General features: G+C 30.8%; 4 protein-coding genes across 5 annotated transcripts in view; 2 read left to right on the plus strand and 2 right to left on the minus strand.

Annotated features, from left to right (window-relative positions):
• The window catches only part of LOC148308752 (protein FRA10AC1 homolog), a 104,839-nt gene extending 89,597 nt beyond the window's left edge, over positions 1–15,242 (minus strand). The window contains exon 1 of the mRNA XM_088261188.1: positions 15,132–15,242. The gene's annotated coding sequence lies outside the window, so the exon portion shown is untranslated. The remainder of the gene's footprint in view (positions 1–15,131) is intronic.
• Positions 1–27,192, plus strand: part of stac (C2 and C2B_Munc13-like domain-containing protein staccato) — a 110,018-nt gene that overhangs the window by 61,342 nt on the left and 21,484 nt on the right. The window contains exons 1-2 of one of the 2 annotated variants that reach the window (XM_088261176.1): positions 13,865–14,417; positions 22,560–22,890. In XM_088261176.1, the coding sequence (XP_088117302.1) occupies positions 14,335–14,417; positions 22,560–22,890 (414 nt within the window). In that variant the 5' untranslated portion in view covers positions 13,865–14,334. Of the gene's footprint in view, positions 1–13,864; positions 14,418–22,559; positions 22,891–27,192 lie in introns of those variants that run through there. The other variant, XM_088261175.1, reaches the window with a different exon arrangement.
• Positions 17,486–18,037, minus strand: Lamtor5 (Late endosomal/lysosomal adaptor, MAPK and MTOR activator 5). Its single transcript, XM_088261189.1, has one exon. It carries the CDS (start codon positions 17,920–17,922, stop codon positions 17,650–17,652), a length of 273 nt encoding a protein of 90 aa, XP_088117315.1. The 5' UTR covers positions 17,923–18,037; the 3' UTR covers positions 17,486–17,649.
• On the plus strand, positions 19,124–21,125 carry Ssadh (succinic semialdehyde dehydrogenase). The gene has a single exon (XM_088261183.1). It carries the CDS (start codon positions 19,345–19,347, stop codon positions 20,857–20,859), a length of 1,515 nt encoding a protein of 504 aa, XP_088117309.1. The 5' UTR covers positions 19,124–19,344; the 3' UTR covers positions 20,860–21,125.

Below are 27,192 nucleotides of genomic sequence, written 5' to 3' on the forward strand. Positions count from 1 at the left end.
TCATATATCAAAAATCGTGAATTTTTGGTTGTGCATATGTGCATGTTTTCTAAATGCCCAGAAAATGTACCCAGCAAAAGCGGCATATTTTAAACTTAAAATATACCCGCTACAGGGCAGAAAGTATTGTTTTTGCATTTTGAAGAAAGGGTATTGTTTAATAATTTTTTTAAATATACTAAATATTTTTCAAATGGAAAAAAAAAACCTTCAGATTTTACCTAAAAAGATTTGCTGCACAGTAGAAAGTTCAATAAGTGGCTTGATATTTATTTTTCTTACATTTTATTATATTCTTAAACATTAAAAACGATTTCCTGAAAAATCAAGATTTTTTTTTCATACATTTGACGTTGTTGAAAGGAGTGAGCGATTTGTGAAGTCAGCTGTAATATACAAATAAATTCAAGGTGGCACAAAATTAGTCATCCTTTTTTGTTTTCGAACAACTTATTTTACTCAATAAAAAAAAAAGGTTTTGAATGATGATTTTTTTTTTTTGTAAAGTGAAAACGATTATATCCGTCCAAGTGGCTGCCGCCAATATTGAAACATATTTTTTCCGTTTTACAATATGTTTGTATATTGCAGCTATCTAGATCACAAATATCAAATATGATTGACGTACGACGCCATTTGCAAAAAATATAGCATCTTCCGACAGGGTGACTTTGTGCCACCGTTATTAACACCCACCAAAACACGATACTTAATTGTTGTCAGCCATTTTGAAACTCCGTGCAGAGATAAAATTCATTGTCAAACAAAACAGATCAAGTTTAATGACGTTTGCGTCGGATTTTATTAATCAAACTAAGTTTATATCATTTATTGTATGAGAATCTAACTAATTTAATAATCAACCTAAAAAATAAAACAAAAATATTTTCATATATTGTATCAGACATTAGACATTCACCATACAGAAATAATCCAATAACACTACATATATACATCTTGCAAAAATGAATGCAATAGATGATCAATAATGGATAGAATGGTCAACGTAAGATAGGTGTATAAAGTGATCACTTAAAGTGAAAACTATAGATAGTTCAGTTGAGACACTTATGGTATGTTTATGTATAAAAAATACGATGTTAATAAAATTTATTTATTATATATATATATATATATATATATATATACATATATATATATATATATATATATATATATATATATATATATATATATATATATATATATATATATTTATATATGTATATATATATATATATATATATATATATATATATATATATATATATATATATATATATATATATATATATATATATATATAAATGTATATATTTATATATATATACATATATATATATATATATATATATATATATATATATATATATATATATATATATATATATATATATATATATATATATATATATATATATATATATATATATATATATATATATATATATATATATATATATATATATATATATATATATATATATATATATATATATATATATATATATATATATATATATATATATATATATATATATATATATATATATATATATAATATAGAAATCATATAAAATATAAAAAAGTAAAAAATAAAATGAATTTATGGCTAATACTTGAATCAAAATTAAATCAGGATTAAATGAAATTAATCATTGTTTATTATTTATTTAATTTTATTTAAAAATACTATGAAGAAAAACAAAACTTATTAAAACTTGTCAAATTATTTTATTATATCTCATCAAAGGTGAAGAAGAATATGGATATGTGGACATTTACGGGGCTGTTCCGTCATAGGCTGGTTTAAGTGATCACATTACACACGTAACATTTACCAATCCTACCCATTATTGACAACCACAGTACTCAAATTCTTAGAAGTTCTATATATATGAACCAATTTCGAAACATTGTTCTTGAATCACTATTTGGACACACTCAAAATGTTGTAAAGCTTATCAAATTATTCACCTAGCCCCTTTCCGCATACCGCTATGCGAATAGTAACTTACTGACTGACCATCACGCCGCTTTCCGCAGCGTTAGGCAGAGAGAATAAAACACCACACAACTCTGTCACTGAACAAATAACTTGTTGTGAATTGTTAGTCGTAAGTATACGATTGAAAATATACTTAAATCGAACAAGGAATATGTGGTTTAGGAAAATGCAAAAAAACTACATAAATTTTTATTATAATTTAATGCATTCATAGGTGTTATGAATGAAACGGATATTATGAGAGGACATAAGTATCGCCTACTTTCAAAATCCGCCAGACCTATGTAAGTCGATTTTTCAAAAAAATGCAAAATTCTCCGAGCAACATTTATGTTTCAAAGATATGTCTATCTTTAGATAAAATATTATGAAATAGAGAATATTCCCATTTTTTTAGATTTTTTTTCAGTGTTAATAAAAAACGCAAGACTCAACCCGATAGTGAAGTCATCTTAATTTTTGACCTATCCCCGCTCTCTGATTGGCCGATATAGGTCATAAGGCAAGTTCCATGAATATAGCGGAATTTGAAATACAACACTGTATTTCAAATTCAGTATTAAAAAAAAATTATCACTATTAAAAAAAAACGCGAGACGCAAACCGATAGTGAAGTCATCTTAATTTTTACTTATCCCCGCTCTCTGATTGGCCGATATAGGTCAAAAGGCAAGTTCCATGAATATAGCGGAATTTGAAATACAACACTGTATTTCAAATTCCGCTACATTCATGTATTTTTTAGCAGGGTTTTCAAGTATGTAAATATTTTAAACAATTAAACCCTCAATTGGGATTCCGATAGAGTATTTATTTTTAAGTCTTTTAAAATTGGATCTGGCGGATTTTGAGAGTAGGCGACACATATAGGCACGCTTCTTTATTCAGTAATGTCGTGTGTCATGAAGTTGTAATGAATTAATCATGGTTTCCAAGTACATCATTGATTAGATCATACATCATTCTACCTAGCATCATATCATTTGAGCATATATCTTCGAGAAATGCATTCTGCATACATAGCTCCAATATTACCATAGAAAAACCTTACGTACTCACTCAATTATGAAGGTAGAATAGTAACCAGTAACATTTAACAAGCTTGAATTTTTTGCTTAAATCACCGTTTTTGTATGATAAAAATAAGTTTTTTTTTCGAAATAAATATATGATTTTGATATTTGTTTCTGTTTGTTATTCTAGTACACCATAATTATAATTTGAGACCTTTATTCAGTTACGGGTATACTCAATAAAAAATATTTCTTACATAATAAGGATTTTATCCATTTATATAAAATCTTTTGAAAGTAAGGTATCCATAAGAACACTTCTTATTGCGAAAAATGTCCTTGCATCTCCTTTGAAAGTTTAATCAAATCAGGTTTATTTAGTATGTCGTTATTTTTAGCACGTTTCTAGTTTCTCGTCAATTAGGTGATTTCTCAGCTTGCTTTTAATGAGGTTCACGATTCAAAAAGTATGTTTGCATGAATACCTAGAGTCGAAGAGCCTTTCCGCGGATATTTGTGCCGGAGTCGCACTTAAAAGGTTAAAGAGCCACATGCGGCTCCGGAGTCACACTTTGCCGACCATTGCGCCAAGTGAACGATGAATGATAAGGAGAGTGTTATATTACCATACCACAAAGTTAAGAATGCTTTTAAAACACTAAATATATGCGTTGTCTATCCGCCGTATTCGACTGCTGAAAGGACTGTTAAAAAGCTATCGATTTTTGACAAACCTGCTACCGTGTGCAGTAATTAATATATAAATACAGTGATTAAAAGTCTGGCCAAATAAAATACACGAGGAAAAACATTATAATTCTTATTTTATTTTATAATGCTTTGTGGCATCGCTGTCTGCCTAATTAAATAATTATTTTGTGGTATGCGGTCAAAATATAAGGCTAAAACGATTGTATGATGATACTATCGAGAAATATTTATTAATATTACGCACGAGGTAAATTCTGTGGTCTTAAAACATACAGGAAAAGGGCTCATATACTTACAACCGGGAAATAACTAAGCTTACTGATAATATCTGATGACAATATTATCACCAAATCCTTCCTAATTGTTCTTTTAAACGAGGCAGGTACTTAATTACAGCAAATTCAAACCATAATTTTATTTTCACGTGTATACATTTTTTTAAAACCCTTATCCGTGCCCCAATGGTGCATAGGGCACTGTGTCATATTAACGCAGTGTTATCTTGATCGTTTACACATGAAGGAAAGGTGATCAGCCCTCCGCCTCAGGTACCAGTCCATGGTAATATTGAATAAATATGACAGTGAAAAAATCACTTATATTTATTTTACCCCCCTTCGGAATCGAACCCGGGACCTCCAGAACGGTAGCCGAGCGTGCTGACCATTACACTACGGAGACGGTGTATACATAATTGGCGTTAAATTTTCTACTTTTACGAAAAGTATATTAGATTGATCCCCACCTCCTATATCCTGGCAGTTAGCTTCACTGAAACCAGTCAATGGTAAGTTATAATATTTTTTTGACATGTCATCAAAGATAAAGAAGAATATGGAAGTCTGGGCATTTACGGGGCTTACGACCGTCATAGGCTGGTTTAAGTGATCACTTTACCACACATGTAACATTCACCAATTCTACCCATTATTGACAGCCACACTACTCAAATTCTTGGAAGTTCTATATATATGAACCAATTTTGAAACATTATTCTTGAATCACAAAAACTTCACAAGAGACATCTATTGGTGAGATGGCCTATGACGGTCGTCAGCTCCGTAAATGCCAAGACTTCCATATTCTTCTTTATCTTTGACAAGTATTTGGACACACTCAAAATGTTGTGGATAAGTTATGAGGCAAGTAAATGCTTAGACATCCATACTCTTCATTATCTATGTTAAAATATCAATAAAAAAATCTTGGTTCTTTTTCTTCATTTTACAAAAAAAAATATACAAGCTTAAGTGCCGATAAAATGCTAAAGAAGCAAACTGTCATCGGTTTCTTAAAGTAATCGTTCAATCAAAGTGTACTCAACGAAAAATGTTTTCTTTACATAACATACGCTACATTTACAAAGATATATTATGTTTATCTGTCACGTAAACGTTAACAATAACGTAACAAAAGAATATGAATATAAAAATACCCTCTCTCCCTACAAATCTCGCAAAAAGTGGTTCATTCTATCAAAATTAGCGCACGTTTTCCAGTTCCTCGGTATCAAATAATAAAAAAAGGATGGTATTAACAAAATATTATTATTCTTATTTGCATTGCGATACATTTTTTCTTCTTTTCCCTTCTCGTAAGTCCATCAAATTTTATCGTTCTGCATTGTCCCGGTTTCAAATTCCAGAGGAGTCAAAATAAATTAAAGAGATTTTTCACTCTCAACACTCGTTACATTAGACTGGCGTCGTACTGATCACCTTGACTTATTATAATATTATATAATGAATTATCGCGTTATCATTATATCAATTGTATGCCGTACCCTATGCACCATTGTGTGCGGTTGTAGTATTTTGTATTAGTAACATTTATTTTTCACTCTTATATTTTATTCAATATTACCTTGGACTGGTACCGGAAGCGGAGGGCTGATCACCTTTCCTTCACGTGTTAACGATCAAGATAACACTGCGTTTATATGATGCAGTGTCCTATGCACCACTGGCATGCGGATAAGGGCTTGAATGAATGAACATTTATTTAGTAAAATAAAAATAAATAAATAATGTTTTGGAATTGGTATCACAAGTAAATATGTAGAATTCAAAAGAATGCCATTTCCATTAGCGAATGTTTTTTAAGTAGGTACATATCTGTTTTCTATAATGTAAGAGTACGAACAAAAATAAGAATGAAGGATTCAAATGAATTACATTGAGTAGGAACTGTTTGAATGCATTTGAAATCTCCAGATGTGACCATGAGTAATAATTCAACTCGAGTGCTTTATTTGTTTAGGTATGCGAAATCATCATATTAGTTACTAGCTGTACCCGGTCGAGCGTTGCTGTGCCTCAGTCTGCTTGAATGGAAAAGAAAGAAAATAGAAAGCAACATTTCTAATATGTTTAATTTCACAATAGTAAATAAAATATTTTAAATGTTTGAAACAATAATGTAAATATGAAAATACAAGTGACGGTATTGTCAAGAATATGCTATCCCACATGAATATTCAATTATTTAAAATATTTAGCATTACGTGCTACGGGTGTTAAGTTTAAAAGGTGGCGCTGCCTTAGTGGATAAACTAAGATTGACACACCCAAATTGTGAAGAAAATAACTGGTCAAATTATAACCGTAATAAAAAAAATTACATCCTGTTTTCAAGAGTCTTCCGGTAAGTAAAATAATTCGGTAAGGATCTTGCATATATTTAAAGCTTACTCAAATCAACCATAGATACTGTCACGAACTCGCATATGAAGCGACATGTGAATCATATCATACATATATACACGAGTCCCAACAAATTTAGTAGAGTTAGATATTGTCAATCACGATAGGACGGTAAAAGTAAGACGTGTATAAAGTGATCACAACAACCAGTCTATATCAGGTTGTAAGCCCAGTAAATATCCAGTGCCCAGAATTCCAAATTATTATTACTTATTAATAATTATATGGAATTATTCATCTACTTTGAGATGTAAAAGTTTATTAACATTTCTATTTGTATAAATAAATCGAAAAATAGCATATCATTATTCATATACTCAGTGGCGTCCGTTAGATATAGGTATATATAAAATACAGTGAAGAAAAATGTTGTTACGTTAACTAAGAGTTAAAAAAATATTATTTATGCCTACATTGTTTTGTTATTTTTTTAAAAATAATTTTGAGCTCACAAGATGAGTTTAAAACCTGGTAGGTACGTAATAAGCATGAATGGTAACACATACTTAAAAAATATGAGTCATTATTTCTTGTCATGTTGTCTTTCCAAAACCGGTTTAAATTTACATTAAAAAAATCTATATGTAACATACATACGTATATGCGTAGTAAGAACAATTCAAATATTTAAATTCATCATATCATGACACACTAGTATGTCATTGCTAGGTTCTATACGTATAAATGCATAACTATGCGTAACACACGTTCTATATCACAAATCAGAACAAAATACGTGATAATACCTACAAGTAGGGATAAGATGAGGAGTATGAGGAGATGCATGAACGTGGAAGAGGCGAAGATGTTTGCAAAGACAGAGTGGTGTGGCGTTCTATTCTTTCTGCATACCCCTGCGGAGAAACGGTGTTATGGTTAATTAGTTAGGGATGAGATGGAGAGAGCTCGCACGAACCCCTTATTGATGTTAAGTATGATTAGCGAACCCCTTATTAAATTACTTCATCCTTTGTAAATTTAATGTAAATATCGCGAAAATCGAAATACAGTGGAACCTCCCATAGCGAAAATAATTTCAGTAATAAATAAGAATCGTTCCAGAATCTGAATGACTCGTTATGTGAAGCAATCGTTGAGCGAAACAATTTTTCTTTTGCCGAAACAAATGTGTAGGTCTTCACCAAAAAGTTACATTTCCAATGTTGCACAAAAAATTCTTTAAATGCAAATCTATTATGTTTACTGTATTCTATCGAAATCTCAATTAAAGTTGCGACAAAACGTGACCAATTCTGTGTTAAACCAATATGAAATCATTAAATCTCACCAAAACTTAACAATTTTACAAGCTAGAATTCTTGATTACTTAAAATCATTTATATTGGAAATAAAACGTTTTGGTGAGGACCTCCACAAATACAGTGCCAGCTTGCTAATTTCGATTTCGTGGCTCTGATAACTAGGGAGTTGGGACTGTACTCTTTTTTTATATTTTGAAAATTTAATAACCTTCTCAAGGATAACAAAAATTAGAAAATATTAAACCACTTAAAAAATTAAATGCATAAAAAGTCATACTTTCGTCCTTCTTTTGCCCATTCATACATTGTGTGTTTGTGGTATGTTAATAGAACAAATTACACTGACCAACAAAACTTAAATCCGTGTATTTTTTTAAATCTAGTAATAGTAATAGTTATAACGCGAAATGTACAAAAAAAAATCATTTTAATTTTTTATTTATTGACTTGGCGTTTAATTTGTAGAACTCCATTTTAATTTATGTATTAATTTTAAATCAAACACAGATTTTTTGAGTCTATTAAGTTGTATTTTATTAACAAAAAACACATAAAAAATTATATTGTGACAATTGTTTCGCCTTGTTAGGGCATTATCAAACGAATGACATTCGTTTGATAATGCCCTAACAAGGCGAAACCATTGTCACAATATAATTTTTATGTGTTTTTTGTTAATAAAATACAATTTAGTAGACTCAAAAAATCTGTGTTTGATTTAAAATTAATACATAAATTATTTTTTTATTGTAGCATATCTCAAAAAATAGACAAATTCTGATGGCTGTTTCGGATTCTGCAGCCAAAAATTAACTAGGAACAGACAAAAATTTGCGGGCACCAAAATGTGTGTTGGCCTGTGTTATCAATAGTTAAAAAAAATATACACACACACAATTTTTACTTCCTAGAATATATATACTATCACTAATATAAAGAATAGCAAGTTGTTCTTTCTTGAATATTTATTTACCTTTAATATGTAAATCGTATTGGCACTATCTTACCTACATGTATTGATATTTTGCTCACAAATACGAAGTGACTGGTCTTATTTGCGATCAAAGTCCATTCAAGTTCAACTAACTTCTATATAAAGACATACATATAACATATACAAGCACATAATCGTATGCATATAATGTGTGGGTGAATTCCTTAGTATCTAACAGACGCCCATACTAAATTTTGCGAAACTGACTGCACTATATTTAAAATAAAATGAAAAGGCAAGTTTTAAAAGTGACTTACACATGTAAATATTACGTTATTATATGAAATTATAATTTGTTTCAACGACGCAAAATTATTTACTAGATTGATAAAAACTGAATATTTTTTGGCACTTTCAAGCCAAGTCAGGCAAGTTTCAAGCCTATTTTAAGATCTGAAATAAACCTTTACACAAAACAGATTTTTTTTGTTGGTTTAAATTACAGCAAAATACGGCTATGCAAGTGGGGATATATGAATATGTAACCCATGATTGACAACCTCATAACTTAAATTTATGGAACTCATACACATAATATATCATAAATCTGACGCTTAATGTTTGAGTCCACGGGATCCATCTATTATATCCTTTTATTTAAATGTAGGTTTCCAAGATCCTATCCTTTTAACTAAACGATCATTTTACAAGTTTAAATGCTAATGCTGTCAAATAACGTTTATATTTCTTTTTTTTTTTTTAATAATAATATTATTAACTAACTAATCACCGCATCGCTTCTCCACAGGGTTAGGCAGAGAGAATATAACGTTAAACTACTCTGTCTTTGAAAACATTATTCACCTCTTACCCGCCAAAATAATATTAAAAATATTATTAATACCCAATAACCTTCAAAGTACCTACATCGTTTCAGATTTCAAAATTTAAAAAAATTAAAAGAACGTTTATAAAATATTTATTATTATATGTAACAATTTCAATCTCATAATTTTACTGATCAACCAATCAAAATATGGGCATGTGGTTAGTTAAACTTTTTTGCTATTTTACATTCAATGGAATACATCCCGCAGCGTATTTCTCCGAACACATGATGTTGAAATATGAAACCATTCATGATTTAAATTTCAACTTGAAAAATGTATGTTGAAATACTATAGAACCATTACAAAAATACGTTGCAAAAAATGTGACCGTAGAGCCGTTATTCACAGAGCAAATATTTAATTTACTAACTGTTACGTGATAAATACAAAAATACATAGCATCTATATGTTTCAAGTTCTGAAAAATATATCGCTCACTCCTTTCAAGAACGTCATAAATCAAAAAACTTGATTTTTCAGGAGAACGTTTTTTAAGTTTAAAAATATAATACAACGTATTAAAAATAAATATCACGCCGCTTATTGAATTGTTTACTGTGTAATAGATCTTTTTAGGTAAACCCTGAAGGTTTTTTATCCATTTGAAAATATTTAGTATATTTAAAAAAATAATTAAACAATACCTTTTCTTCAAAATGCAAAAACAACACTTTCTGCCCTGTAGCGGGTAAATATTAAGTTAAAAATATGCCACTTTTGCTGGGATAACGTACATTTTCTGGGCATTCCGAAAACAAAAACAAAACTGAAAATAGTCGATTTTTGATTTATGACGTTCTTGAAAGGAGTGAGCGATATGAGTATCTTATTTCATTTCATTTTATAAAGCGAGCATTCATGCTTAAAAATAATCTATTTTTGGACATGACGTGATGCTGAAAATAAGGCTCTGTATCTAACACAAACATTAAGAGTTTTAAGTATGTAATGCATTAATTTTCATTAGCGAATGGTTAATTGAAAGACTAATTAATAAAATTGGAACCCGTTATTAACAAATGGTAAAAAGTAAACTTTTTTAATTATAAATAAATTGATATGGCAGTCATTTTATGGTAATATCTATTCATTTTCATTTTAAGTGTTACTTGGTAAATACCACTATTTATTTAAATCTGTAGTGACACGTTTTTGGATGTATTCTGAATGATTTTTTTTGAAAATGATTTTTTATTTGAAATACATGTGTCCCTTTATTTTTGAGTAGATTTTCAACAAATATTTATATTTTGTGATTCTTAAAATTTTTCTAATGGACTCTTTTTCTATGGAGTAAATAAATAAGTTAAATAAGTTAGTAAAATATAATATAATTAAAATGTAACTTTGTTTCAAATTTAGTGATTTTGAAACAAAGTTAAATTTTAATTATAAAATTGAAAATCACAAAGTTAGTGCTTCAAATGTAAAAAAAGTTTATATCACAATAATGTGAATACAAATTAAATTAGAGTGGAGGTCCAGAAAATATTGGAAATCAATGATTTCGAAAAACATAAATGTAAATTTTATTTTTATTTTTATTTAAACTTCATGTACAGAAAATAAATAAGAACATTGGAGAGCTTATTGCTGAAAAGCAATATCTTCCAACCAACCAAAAACAGACAAGTGATATTGATCAAAACGTTTGATACCATATAAGTATAGCTGTTTGCAATCGATATATGAGGGTAGATAGTACTTGAATATTTAAAAAAACATAAATTAGAAATTAACATTTAAAGAAACATAAATTACAAAAGATGATAACAAGGAGGGCAAAGGAAAAAGGGAGTTTAGGGAAGGAGGTAGAAGATGGTAGAAGGTGTTCTTTCTTTTATATATATATATATATATATATATATATATATATATATATATATATATATATATATATATATATATATATATATATATATATATATATATTTATATTTATATATATATATATATATATATATATATATATATATATTATATTTATATATATATATATATATATATATATATATATATACATAAAACATTATACACTTTTTATCGCACCATGTCACCTCGTTTAAATTATAGGTATAAAACAAAGTGATAACATTATGTGGATATAATGGCAGACAACGCATTTCAATGTAATTCTAAACTGGCTGAATGCTGTGAATTTTAGGTCACACAGATGAAAATGTAGACAAATAAAACACGTAGATGGGTTAAATTATGAAATATTTGAGTTTCACATATCGTTTTGTTAAATCGGTAAGCTAATGAGAATTTTTTTGTTGACTCGGAGTTTTACTGTATGTGCGAAAAATGTATGGGAATATGAGTAACAATACAACAATATATTTTTATTATTTTTACCAAAAAATAATACAAGGACAAATATTACTGTTTGTCTTCCTCATTCTAAGTCAGAAAGAATTATTTACGTATGTGTAGTGGTTGGTGTGTTTTGGTAACGAACTGTAGGGTTCGATTTCAAGAGGGTAAAAAACACATTTTAATTGTAATATTTAATTATTTGATATTACCGTTGATTGTACCCAAAGCCGACTCCATAATGTAATGGTCAGCACGCTCGGCTACCGTTCTGGAGGTCCCGGGTTCGATTCCCGGGGGGGTCAAATAAATAAAAGTGATTTTATCACTCTAATACTTACTTGATATTACCCTGGACCTGAAGCGGAGGGCTGATCACTTTTTCTTCATATGTTAACGCTCAAGATAACACTGCATTCATATGATGCAGTGCACCATTGGGGTGCGGTTAAGGGTTTGAATGAATGTACCCAAAGCGGAAAACCTTGCCTTTATATATGTAATTATTGAAGAAGTTAAAATTTAAACGATCAAATGTAGTTCCTTATGCATTATTATGTATGGATATGAATCAGAAAAAGTCTTCCCAGTTAACGACTCAATAATTATCTGGTACCTAAGGCGGAAGACTGTTACCTTGTTTTCATATAATTATCGATTAAGTTAACATTGGGTCGATCTTTTGCAGTGCCCTAGGCACCATTAGTTACGGATAAGGATCAAAAGAAGAAAACTTCCCAGTCAACGATGCGAGCATCACTTACAGCCTATTCCAAAAGTGTTAAAATCGTTTAGGTACGTGAATTATTCAATTACTAAACAATGAAACATGGCAATTATTAATTAATAGAGTAAAAATGTTATATATTATGACGATGAATTGTCAAGGAAACGTGAGCTTAATGCGGTAATTATAGACGGTAGTGTTATTGCTTAAGACTGCATTGGGAACTCCGTCTGTACCGACTGACACACGCGATTCTCGTAATATCATACGCTTTGTAATAATTGGCGAATTGGGTTTTTTCTCACTCCGACCACTCACTTCCTCCGAGGAGTAGGAGTGCTGTGTGAGGTTGGTTGGACACAAAAAAGCCTCACGGATAATGTTGCTGTTGGAAATTCGTGAACGACTCAACGGTGACCTCAACATGTTAAGATGGCAGTCTACAATGTCTAGTAGGTCTATTCTATAAAAATTATTAACGAATCATTAAGCATTGCAAAAATATTTTTAAAAAAAACGGAGTAGTGATCTCATACCGCATTCAGTTTAAATTTTTTTTATCATAATTATCGCCATTATGTTTTCAAAAATAATACGATATATTTTCATCTATATGATGATATAATAAACAAACGTTTAACACTCTTCTAATATACCACTTAAAATGAAAATTTTAAATGGTATTACACAAAGTGAATGATGAATGATAATGAGAGTTTTATATTACCATACTTTAAAGTTAACAGTGCTTTTGAAATACAAAAAAATGTATATTTGTTTATCCCGAACATTTGACGTTTTCGATTTTCAATTGTTTTCTTCTACCTACTGATATGTCTTATTTCATTTGAATAAAAACAAAAAATATATCAATATTGATGATTTCTTAAAAAATTATATTGAACGATTATTTTCTTTATTTAAAAATACTACAACCAAATTTTATTAAAATTTCCAATAAATTTATTATTCGACTTTTTTTCATTCTAAACAAAATTCTTTTTTAGTAAAGTTTATCAAGTTAATATACACAGTACATACCAATAAAGTTATAAATTTTGGAAATTTGTTTTCAAAAGAAGCCTTAATTATTGTACTGTTGATATTTGGCTCCGTTGACGGATGAAACTGACCAATGTAATCGACTAAATTATAGGCAAAAATTATCATTTCCTTCTCGTGTAATTTTCTATCAATACAACACTCTAACCAAACACACCTATCTACCACTGGATGGGCAAAAATTTATATATCAGTAATACATCAATTACAATGATTATTTAATTTGTTTTGTAAATTTGATTGAAAGTTTAGTATAAAGCAACATTTCCGACAACACAGTCGAGGTCGCGTGACTCCCCTGTTAATATTTGCCGCGGAGATTCGATTCATTCTCTCGTCTCTCATTTCGTATCGAGCCGATGACAAAAACAGGTCTCACCGGTCCGTCCACGGTGCAGTAATGTTTAAATAATAATATTATCAAATTATTATTCACTGCGAGATCTTTATTAATGTGACTTGCAAAGTTCTCTGTAAATAGGCATACCGCTAAGGAATCGCGCGCGCAGTTTTACATTCAAAGTGATGAGCATTACTCACTTTTAACTGATAACAGTGCTAATAATTTGTGTTTACTCGAGTGTTTCTCTAAATAGAAAATCACGTTGTTCCGAGACGTCAAGTGGATTTGATCTGTGCAGTAGTTGGGTTGCAGAATCTGTAGTGTTTTCTTCATCTGCGCTTGCGCAAAAGTGACTTTTCATTCACCATGGACGAGGAATCGATGTGGAAGGGCTTCTACGATAAGCTCCAAAAACAGAAATCTGAAGAACAAGTAGACCATGAAACAAGGTATGCTGGATTGGTGAAATAATTTTGCATAAATTAAAACGTTTGTTTGTACGCCTGCCGGTTCGCGGATATATGCGCTGTGTTTGGATTATCGCTCCTAAAATAAATTCTAGAGCTGTGTATGCGCTTTCGTTTCGGTTCGGTAACTTCGATGCTTCGACGTACACACTAATGTATTCTAAAGAGAATAACCTTACAAAACAAAACCATTTAATCGTCGAAATTAGCAACAATAAACCGGAAGGTATTAGTTAATTTATTCCACGTAACAATATGAAACGCCAAAATGTAGACAGAATATTTTGGAAAGTTAATGAATGTTGTGAAATATGATCAGAAATATGGCAATAGGTCAGAGTAAAGATATGAAGAACCAATAAATTATAAATAGATATTCGTAATTCCGAGACACACTGAAATTATTACGATAACCTTTGGATGTGTATAAATTATCGTAAAAATAAATCAAATCAAATAACAGATACCTACGTAAAATTTGTACCAAAAATTAACGAAATGTCGATATTTCATGCAATAACCAATCAAGCTGGCGACAAAACAAAAAACAAATTATATTATAATGTATCAAGGTAAACTTTTATAAGTTCCTCTATATAAGATTATTTACTTCTTGTAACACTTGTCCTCATCCGATGGTGCGTAGGGTACTGCAGCGTAATATAAAACAAATATTACAGTAAAAATATAACTTACCAAAATTATGAGTCTCCTGGGAATTGAATCTGGGGCCTTCAGCACTGTAACCAAATGCACAAAACACTACACTACAGAGCCGTTTAAAATTTCATTTTGACTTAATGTTAAAAATAGCAGTCATTGTCCCGACGAAGTATGGGTACATCTCGAAACCGGTATATTAAAATCTGTTTGAATGGTTATATAGTAATGTTTTTTTTAAACAGTATTCAGTAATATATAATGTACACTATACACTGTACATAAAACATAATAAATTATTATTTTTACATGTTTTCTGCATATCGTTCACATTTTAGTATGATTTATGGGAGGCAGTTAACAGTAAACATTGAAAAAAATGGTCTTACATCAAATTCGGTGAAGTTATGTAACATTTTGTGAAATCAGCAATGAATTGCTTAATTCGTGAAGAATTCTGGTCCAAAATGTATCAAATATGCACTATTGCGAGGCGTCGTGGAGTGTAGAATTTATGACTTGTCTAGAAAGTAAGAAATACGAGAAAATGTGAAATGAGGCGAGCAAGCGCCATGCAAGATAATCAAATATTAGTATAAAATGTCATCAAAAACTTCTTGACTTAATTTTACAAAATTGTACATAAATATTTAATTTTTACAATTAATTGTGGTCATAGATAACAAACCTAAAAATTAAAATGGACATTTGTAATTTTTATCAAAAGTCTTCAATGATATAATTCTGAATAGCCCCGTTACAGTATAATAATTTTAAATATTTACGCAGGTGTGCAATCAGTGCAATAAAGTACCTAGGTACCTACCTACCCACTGCATATCAAAGGACATTCCCGCATCTTATTCAAAGCAGTTTTATGCAATATATCTACGCATTTATTTGCACCATGAATTATTTACTATAAATTCCATATTTTGAACTTCCTAAACTCAACAGTACCTACTAAATAATAATGCTCGCCTTTTTTTTAAAGTGATGAGACCTGTTTGATTATTCCATTAAAAATAATTGATTAAATAAACAAAATAATTTGATACGTAGCAATGAAGTATGTTTACAAATTATGATTTATTGTAATGAGCACCTTTTAAGGAAGGAGCGATAGATAACTGGTTTAATCCATTTATAGTCCGTACTTACTTCCTACAGAGGTATTCAAACAAGTCTAGGTAGGTTCGATGTTTTATCACAATATATATACCTACATAAATTGGTTTATAGCTATTACCCTAAAATATATTAGATTTCAGCTATTTTACCCCCCAACGAGTAAAAAAAAACGACAGACATATTAGTCTATAACCACTACGAGACTTCATTCTACCGGCTTCTTCTTCTTCTTTTTCATTAAAAAGAAGAAGAAGAAGTAAGTCCCTTCCCTCTCTAATCAACCTCCAATTATTTATTTTTAATGGAGTTTATAAATTGTCTGAATGTAGAGTTATGAAAAATAAAAAATGTTTTGACTCCATTATTATTATTGTTTTAATAGCGGTCAGTTAATTTATTTTCTGATCAATATTTGAAGAAAGTATTATTGAATTTTCTCAATACATCGACAATTAACAAGCATCACAAATCGCGTGAAAAATGACAGCTTTACCGTCGTTGTCATCAGCTGACTATAGAATGGCAGGAGAAAGCAAGTTTAAAATATTTTTTTAATGTTAAAACTCATGTGTCAAGAATACAAGCAAGTGTTCGGCATGAATGATTAAAAAAATTAATACCCCTGCTCGAATTAAACTTATGCATTGAGAATATAAGTGGATTATTGTTACGAGCCATGGTTTGATTGTTAACGTGGTTTAGCAAATGCTACTTTAATTCAACTACTAACAAAGGTGTCTATGCGTTTAAAACATTGACTGAATGCTAATTAAAGTTCAACCACTTTATTTTCTATGTTGTTGAGTCTTTAAATTGAATTATTTCACAACCATAAATAATCTCACGATATTTTTTGTTCCAATTAAAAAAAAGGCAAACGAATATTTCATCAAGTCAGAGGTCCTGTTCGTTTGCGATCGATCAAAATGGATTTTATTACACCCGTTTTATAATTTTTCCAATATTATAAATTGCAATACAGCAAACTTTATTTTGTAATTTATTTCAAAATTGAGTCGGAATGTGGTCCCGTGGTAAGTGTTGCTGATTCTCAAGTCAAATTTTCTGGGTTTGAACCCACTCTACCACAATGTGATATATTTTAATAACGAGCCGCTAAGGCTCACAGAAATAGTATAAAATTTAAGCACTTTTGTAAATAATACAAACACAAATATTTCTCTTTTTATAAAAAAAAATAAATGGATGAAAAATAAGAAAATAAAAAAAATAATGATCGAAGGAAACAAATAAATGAAAAAAAAATACAAAAGGAATTTCAAGAAGTAAATTAAACAAATAAAAATATAAATGTCCAAAATACTCCTCATTTTATTAAATACATTTAAAATACATACATACTTAAAATAATATCGGTTATAAAATGTATTATTTACACATAAAAATTTGATGGAAACGCCATTTAAGCGTATTGCTTGAAAATCGCTCCAGTAATAGTTCCGTGTCTTTGAATTATGCATTGGCCTTTATCCGTTTCCAAATTGATCACAGGAGGCTTCAAATTCGGTTGAAGTTTACAACTTTGTTCCGATATTGCAACAACAATACCCGCAGAATCGACGTGAGCCGATCCCTTCGCTGCCAAACAAAGACCTTGGTGATCGGCGAAAAGACATCCTGTGACGCCGGACACATTCATTGTTTCTTCGATAACTTTATCAAGTTCACGTTCCATGCTGATAAAATTAATAGTTAAACAATTAACAAGTTATAATTTATAATGCTAAGTCATCTGAAAACGAAACTGATAAAAACCGCAGCTCTTGACATATGATTTCCATAGAAATAAGTTGTAACCGCTTGGGCCGAAAATGTTGCCATGCGTTTAATATGAAACTCGCTACCTTATACACATAAGAAAAGATCCTACCTTTGAAAAATAATATTTACATAATAATAAATATTCATGCGTTACACAAATAAGAAAGGTAAAATATATTTCTAAAACTATTAAAAAATGTCACGGACGCTTTTATTTTATATAAGAAACCGTCTAGTTTGGCAATTTTTCAACAGATAATTTGTTTTAAAAAAAATTGGTAATTAATAAATTTATTTATAAATTAACTTGTTATTTCAATTAAAGAGGGAAGAAAAACTCAAAGAGTAATTTATTCTAAAGATTTAACTAAATAACTAACTAACTAACCATCACGCCGCGTAGGCAGAGAGAATAGAGCGCCACACCACTCTGTCCTTGCAAACATTCTTGGCCTCTTCCACGTTCATGCATCTCTTCATACATACCCGCCGATTGTTACGACTCCTAACCTGACCACTTTCAAGTATTTGGCATACCTGATTGTGCCATGTTTTTAAAGATTTATATGTTCTAAAGATTTATAATGTCAAATATGTTTGTTTTTGTTTTGTAGATTGCTAATTTTTTTAACTGTTATTTTTTCTAAATTAATATTATGAATAAAATTGAAGATTTTTTCTAATGCAAATAATGCTTAAAAATCCTTATATTTAGACAATGAGGAACAATGATTTTCCTCGCGAGTGATAATGTCATATTCCGATTTCAGAATGATAAAATCCGAATTAAGAAAATATTCGTATGCAGCAAGACTAACTTATAACTTTCAGTACGGCTAGATATGTACAAAGTGATGCTTACTTTTAGCAAAGGAAAATAGCTTTTAACGAGCTGTCATTTCCACAGTTGGTTAGATTTTAGCATCAGCGATAAATTATTATTTACGCTGTGTTCTCACTAGTTATCTCTTTCATACGCAACGTATACGCTTGATGTGAGAGCGAGTGAGTTATCCCGTTAGTTTACAAATGATATTTGGGTCCTTGTCGAGTGTGTCTTATTTAGTCGGGTTAAAATAGGACAGCGATATTTTCTGGAATTGAAGTACAAGGTCATATTCATATAGCTCAACTTTGACTTTGATTCTACAAAATTGTGCATTATTTTTCTATAACGTGAATTAACGCATTTATATGTGAATATCGAAACCGGACAAAAACTGCTATTTTAATATTGGTTTGTGTTTTCAAATTAAGTTGTTATTTCAAGCTTGAATCGGCTATTCATTTTGAATTTGAATAGTATTCTGAAAGCCTTGACATTTTACGTTCAATAATGTTAAGTAATAATGTTGTGACTCGATGTTTGCCGCTTATTTTGCGGCCAAACATTAGAAATATGCATTTGTTGAAGCAAAAAGCATTTGTTAACGGTAACTGGGTGGATGCTGGAAAAGGTGCAACATTTGAGGTTATCAATCCAGCTGACAACTCCGTCGTCGCCAAGGTACCGGACATGAGCGTGGAAGACACGCAGAAAGCTATTCAAGCGGCCGCAGACGCCTTCAAAACTTGGCAAGACGTAACTGCTAAAGAAAGGTCTATTCTTCTAAGAAAGTGGTACGATTTAATGATGAAAAATCAAAATGATATTGCAGCTATTATGACTGCAGAGTGCGGAAAGCCAATCAAGGAATCGATGGGCGAAGTTGCTTACGGTAATTCATTTATCGAGTGGTTTTCTGAGGAAGCTAGAAGGATCAGCGGAGAGATTGTGTCGAGTTCGCAAGCGAGCAAGGGTATTTTTGTTACCAAGCAGCCTATCGGACCCGTGGCTCTCATAACACCGTGGAACTTTCCTCATGCCATGATTGCGAGGAAGGCGGGAGCGTCACTGGCCGCCGGGTGTACATGCGTGGTCAAACCCGCGGAAGACACGCCACTGACTGCTCTCGCAATGGCGCAGTTAGCTGATGAAGCCGGTATCCCTAAGGGCGTCTTCAACGTGATCACAAGCAACAGGCAGCACGCCCCTGCTGTCGGAAAACTGCTTTGCCAGAGCCCCCTTATCGCCGGAATATCCTTCACAGGATCTACCGCAGTCGGAAAACTATTGTACGAGCAATGTGCGCAAGGAATAAAAAGAATCGGCCTAGAACTTGGAGGGAACGCCCCTTTTATTGTATTCAACAATGCGGACATTTCTAAAGCTGTTCAAGGCGCTATGGCATCTAAGTTTAGAAACTGCGGACAGACTTGCGTCTCTGCAAATAGATTTCTGATCCAAGAAGATATTTTTGATAAATTTGTCGACCAACTTGCAGACACAATCAAAAACACCCTAGTCATGGGCAATGGAAAAGATGAAAAAGTTTCCATCGGTCCTCTTATCAACAACACCCAGATCAATTCTGTCAAACGTCGTGTCGACGACGCCGTACAAAAAGGCGCCAAGGTTGTCATCGGTGGAAAACTCGCCAAAAGTTTCGGCGACAAATTCTACGAACCGACAATCCTCACAAACATTACAAAAGAAATGAGCGTGTACAATGAAGAAATCTTCGGGCCCGTTGTTGTCTGCATAAAATTCAAAAACGAGGAAGAGGCTTTGAAAATAGCAAACGGGACGATGAGTGGTTTGGCGGGATATTTTTACAGTAGCGATGTTGCTCAAATATTCCGCGTTTCTCGAAAACTGGAGGTTGGGATGGTCGGAGTAAATGAAGGAATCATATCCACAGCTGAAGCTCCCTTTGGAGGTATCAAGGAGTCGGGAATAGGCAGAGAGGGCAGCTCACATGGAATAGAAGACTATGTGTATATCAAATACACCTGCATCGGTGGCCTATAAATTATGATGGAACTAGTCCGAAAAAATCATATTTGTTTTATAATTATACTCAATTAATATTATTGATAGCGAAAAACCAAAGAATCGTCTTCCATGTAATTGTTAACAATCTATGTCTTCCATTGTCTTGTTATATGCATTCCTGTATTTATTTATTAATGTTACTTTTTTATTTAATTTTATTGTGTGGAGTGCTCATACAAATAGTGTAATAAGGCAACATGTTTACTGATAAATGTCATTATTGGAATAAAATAAAATAAAAATACATCTAATTTTTACATAATTATTTATATTGCCATGATAACCCCTTTTCCCACCTTATCAACAAACAAAAAAATTGCTCGCACAGAAAGTAATGTTAACTTGAATTTATAAATAATGATCCAGCAGAGGTTGAAGTAATACTGTAATATCTCAAAAAGTTTTTTTTTTCAGTAAAGGATTTATTTTCATTAATATTACAAATGAAAATTAGTACATAGAGCTTTTGTTGATACATATATATGCACAAAGTCAATAGTTTTAATGTTATTCAAAAATATTTTTAAATGCTTTGAACCGTACTTGCGTTATTTCAAACCATAGAACTCTGACTTGTACGAGTATAACAAGTCCATAACGCCTAAACTTATCAAAATGTGCATAATCCAGGTTTTTGCTGCCTTTAACATTGACAATGATAAATAAATTGACCTTGTAAAATCCATTATTTAAAAAAATCTCAAACGTTTGCTTCGGCCTCAAAACTCTAATGTGTATCCATGCATTACGATAATACTCGTGATTTATTCTACATATCTTTAAAAAATAATTCTTAATCTCACTGACACAGTCGGAAACAATTTATGTTTTCTGAAAGTACACATTTATTTAGTTTCTTTTTTTAATTTTATTATTTTCCGCTCCTCCACCCTATGATACACAGGGTATTACATTACATTATATTGTTGTACACTTCAGATGTTGGTCCGGGGTAAAATACATTGATAACTCTTCTATCTCTTATCCACATCCAATGCTCCATAAGGCACTGCATAAAATCGACAGTATTATATTGATCAATAATTACATAAAAGCAAGGTGCTCAGTCCTGCGAATCAAGAACTACAGCCCAGGGTGATGATAGTGAATAAATATTAGATTGAAAAATCACTTACACTCCTAGAAATTGAACCTGGGACCTGTAGCTTCGCAGCCAAACCTTTTAACAACTAACTACACCACAGATATATATGTAGAATATTATAGGCAAAAAACTATACATTAATGCTGATCCTGCTGGAACGTTATATGCACTACAGTCATGTAATAAACATTTTGGATGTATCCAAATCCTTGTTCACAAATCTGGGTTTCTCCATTTAGGAGCTATTTTTACATTTTGACATCTAGACATAGATGAAGAAGAATATATATTCTTTATCATGTTGTAAAATAATCAACATGGTAATTTTGGAAATGTGACACGGTATTGAAGTATCGAGAAACTAAAATTTTTGGTTACCTCATTTAGTTAACAGTTTACAGAGCTTAGAACTATGCTTATGGTAGTTCACATAAGTTTTAATTCTAATTTAATTTTGTTTTACATCATCAATCACTTTCCGGCGTTCATTAATTCATTCATTCATTAGCGTTGGTGATTTATATTTGCGTTGTATGTGTTCTAATTATAATTTTCTTTTCTCTTTTTGTAGAATACAAGAGATCGATGATGGGTTCTTTGAAAAGTTTGGCTCAATTCTTCGGCAGCGGTCAGTCAAGGCAGCCATTAGGGAGTCCACACCTCTGGCACCACTGCTGGAGGATCTTCCGACCTTAGTAGAAGGTGTTCCGACACCTGCCGAACCTTTGCCCGATGATGTCATCGTAGCTGAACAGGCCGATGTGGAAACTTCCGATGGATCGATACAGATCGCTTCGAGGTTTGGCGACGGTGACAGTGGAAATGAAACCCTACCCGATACAGACTCTGAACCTGGAGATTTAGAGAAGATTGAACTGTACCAAGGAGCTATCGGATGGAATGTAAGTTGTAATTTAATCAGTTAGATTTTTAGATCTGAAGGTATTTAAATAGGTACAGATGTCGAAAATGATTGAGCTTTGGTGAGGTATATTATGTACTGCCATATGAGAAAATCCAATGCTCTCTCCTTTTGTGGTGTACTGGTAAACGCATTTACCTCCCGCTGTAGAGTTTCCGGGTTCGATCCTCCTGAAGGTTAAAATAAATACAGTAAAACCTCCATTAGCGGTCACCTCTAAATAGGGGCCACCTCTCTATTAAGGTAAATTTTTATCTTCAAGAATTTTAATAAAAGAAAATATACACATTTAAATCTGTAAAATGCGGTCCGTCTACAAAACAGTCATGGTCATCAAAAGGTATATTTACAAAATTATTTTTCTTGGGTAAATAACCTCTATATAAAAGTCAGTTTATGAGGAAAAAAGTCGCGCCTGATTTTTTAAAGAATGTATTTTGTTTTTTTTTGTTTATTTTTTTAGAATATATAGGTACTTATAGAAAAAAAAATTAACACCATGTATTTAAATAATTCTTTTCTTTTCAAAATCATATAACTATTTCGAAGAAAAACTTATTTTTTCAATGCAAAAACGGTGTTTTAAGAAAAATATCTATTTCGTAAAATGTTACCCGAGTTAAGAGAAAATTAAGTTATTAATACTTATCGAAAATTGGCCTTTTTAATTTTTTATTTTCTGTCAAGTACTTGCAGTTTATATTAACACTTTTAATCTAATTTTACTTCTTATAATATCTATTATATTATTGCCAGTGCCCTTTACTATGACCTAAAATATAATGTATACCCACACACAGGCCATGCCTTTGTGGGATCTTTTTTTATATTGTTGGGTAACATAATCAAACACAAAAAAAGTGTTTGATAATGTCCTAAGAAGACGAAACGCGTCACGTATTAACGTATACATAAATCAATGTAGAATTCAACCAAATAAACCTTGTTTAATTTTGGATATATTACCCAACAATTCGATATGGATTCTACCAACTGTCTGCAGTTACAATAAATCTTAATAATCTTAGTAAATAATCTTTTTTGTATTTATATTTTTTTTGTACTTGTATTTATATTATGGTGTGAAATGCAACAAAAAAAACATTTTAAATACTGTTCTGAATAGCCCCAGATGTCGATTTGCTCATCTAATATCGGCACATGTTTAATAAATATTCACAACCCATCAAAGTTTCCACGCAGCGGCATCGGCATGTTTGATTAACTTACCGACTGGTTAAAAATAACAAAACAGCTCATTAGCGTGGAGCTTCCGCTGAGGATGAGACTCCCTTTTAACGTCTTAACTTCAATTTTAACGATGTACATAGGCATAGAATTGGCGTTGGATGAAAACACTGCTAAAATAAGCATACTTTAATATATGAGCCAGTATGCGGTAAGGGGTTAATATATGAGCCAGTATGCGGTAAGGGGTTAATATAGGGCGACTCCTAAAACAGGCTTACGACAGATTTTTAACTAAATGAAATCTTTTAAATGCGATCACGTCTTGTCATTCCATAACCAGCTGATATCTCTCATTATGTTTGATGGCTGGCAATGTTCGATGTATTGAGTGAATAAAATGAGATTTTTTGCTAAATTTTATTTGAAAAAAAAAATCAGAACCATAATTGATGTTATTTACACCGTATAGTTAAAATGTTAATTTCCGTATGTAATTGATGTCCAGGTGTATTTATTTTTTTATCGATCGATTCAAGATTGATAATTTAATTATTTCTACTTACTAACTTGTCCGCCTCCGTGGTGTAATGGTCAGCGAATTTAGCTACCCGGGTTCGATTTGGATAATTTTAAAACGGCTTTTGCTCCGTATTAGTAGAACGTAAAAGTGATTATTTTTTTGTAAAGTTATATTTATATTTTACTTTGTAGAAGTAAAGTTAAAGTTATCTATACTACGAAGTCAATTTTTCTACATTCGTATGTAATCGATGCCCTGGGCATAGCAATGTTTCGATAAGTTTGTGCCGGTCATATATGGATGTTTAGAATATATTCTGTATTTTTAAATCTATTACTAATGTGGATATTTTAAGAAAATGGCGGATTATACATTATTTGAGTCAGCATTTCACGTTCAAGACAGCATTAATCAAGTCCTGACAGACGTTTCAATGAATAAAAATACCTATTATATTATTGTCTGGGTATTTCAGATGTTTGTAATTCAGGTTTATTAATATAAATTGTTAAGAAAGTTATTTTCCTTATACATTTGACACGATTATACATTAATCTAATGTTTATTTTATTATTTATTTACAATTACATTTTGTTTTTGAGAATGGGTTTAAACCAAATAATAGTATTAGTAGATTTATTTAAAAGATTGCGTTAAATTTTTTTATCATTTTCCATGAAGATTGTTTTACAATGATTAAAGAAAACACTTGTCTTTTCCACTTGAGTTTTTCCATTTTTCCTGTTTTCAAACTCCGCCCCTTGACTAACCCCTTCCCCTTACTTTCCCCTCTCCTAATTTATAGAACAATTTTATATTTTATATTTTAGTTATTATACAGACCTGAATGATGGAAGTTTAACTTTTGAAACATGTAGTCTATAATAAAACTCAAGTGGTAAAAAACAAATGTTTTTTTTAATCATTGTAACATGTCTTACCACAAAGTTAATGCCGAAACAATAAATAAAAGATTGTTTTATTCTTAAATACATATCATAAAAATACTTACCCATATTCACATATCCCGTTCATATTTGACCTTATAGCGAAAACTCTATCCAAGTATTTATAATGTAGTTTTCGAAACTAGACGTGTGAAATGAAATAAAACTCAATAAGTGGTCTAATACAAGTGTTTTATTTTTAATAATCAACATGCTATATTTTTAATAATTCCATTAATTTAATACCAAATCAATAAATATCTTTTAAAGAATATACCTAATAATATGTTAACGATGAAAGTGCAGAACTTGAACTATTTCATTTTCATGCTTACAGGCATGAAAATATACAATTTATAGGCATCCATTTTAACTTATTATAAAAATAGTATTTAGATATTTACCTATGTTAAAAAATAACAGATTTCTACGTATCTACATACTACATTCTTCATAAATCAACCTTATTATGTCTTAGTGAAAAAATAACTTATATGCTTGATACTGTCGTAAATCTGTCGCGATTTGCATTAATTATTTTTTCTGACGCGCTGAGTTATTTAAAAAAAAAACAATTTAAAATACATACATCAGACAAAATCCCAATAAAAATACGATGAAGCAATATGTGGATGTGGTCGTTTTCGTTCGTGGGTTCCTTTTTGAAAGCTGTAAATTTTGATATAAAATTTTAATGCTTAAAACATGTTGAAATGAACACCAATGTGTAACCACTTCAGCATACAATTTTATGTTTTTTGTAAACCGTTGGTATAATTTAGATTTTATTTGCTTGTAAATATTCTTATGCCTCGATTAATATCTCTGGTAAGTAAAATGTATAAAAATAATAATTTCGGCTTGACTGTATGAATTTAACGATTTCATAAGCTTATTATGTAATATTTTATATTTTGTAACATCTCAACATAGATGAAGAAGAATATGGAAGTCTGGGTATTTACAGGGCCTACAACTTGTCATAGGGCTGGGCTGGTTAAATGATCACTTTACATACATGTAACAAAAAAATGTAAAAATTACTATGTGTAGAATATCCAGATTTGTGAACAAGTATTTGGACACACTCAAAATGTTTTGAAAAAAATAAAATTATCAGCTGCATAAAATTAAAAATCATGTTTTCCGGCGTTTTCCAGTATTCAAAAATAATCCGCGGTTCAATTCTTACATATATTTATTTAAATTAAAGGGTCTCTGCTAAATAAAAGTTTTCTCAATGAAACATAGATGGCTCTTGTGGACTGATATGTAATGTGCCTTGAGATTAATGCTATATGTATGTAGGAGTTCCTACATACATACATATATTATTAATCTCAAAGTTAAATTTTTTAGAAGTTTGGTTGTCAATCATGGGTATAATGGTGAATTTTGCACGTGTATAAAGTGATAACTTAACCAGTCCATGACAAGTCGTAAGCCCTGTAAATACTCAGACTTCATATCCTTCTTCATCAGATGTCAAAAAAATGTTAAAAATAACTCCTAAGTAGAGAAAATCCAGATTTGTGAACACGCAATTTGGATACACGCAAAATGTTTTTATTGTAATATTTTATAGGTCATATTGATATTCAAAGTAATTGAACATTATAACAAG

This window comes from Brachycentrus maculatus, unplaced genomic scaffold (assembly GCF_059751285.1).
Source record: "Brachycentrus maculatus isolate JH-2025_06_01 unplaced genomic scaffold, ASM5975128v1 h1tg000150l, whole genome shotgun sequence".
Taxonomy (NCBI): Eukaryota; Metazoa; Arthropoda; class Insecta; order Trichoptera; family Brachycentridae; genus Brachycentrus; species Brachycentrus maculatus.

What these genes read in the sequence shown, in the direction of transcription:
- Lamtor5 (XM_088261189.1), bottom strand. Translation starts at nt 17,922, where the DNA reads ATGGAACGTGAACTTGATAAAGTTATCGAAGAAACAATGAATGTGTCC.
- Ssadh (XM_088261183.1), top strand. Translation starts at nt 19,345, where the DNA reads ATGTTAAGTAATAATGTTGTGACTCGATGTTTGCCGCTTATTTTGCGG.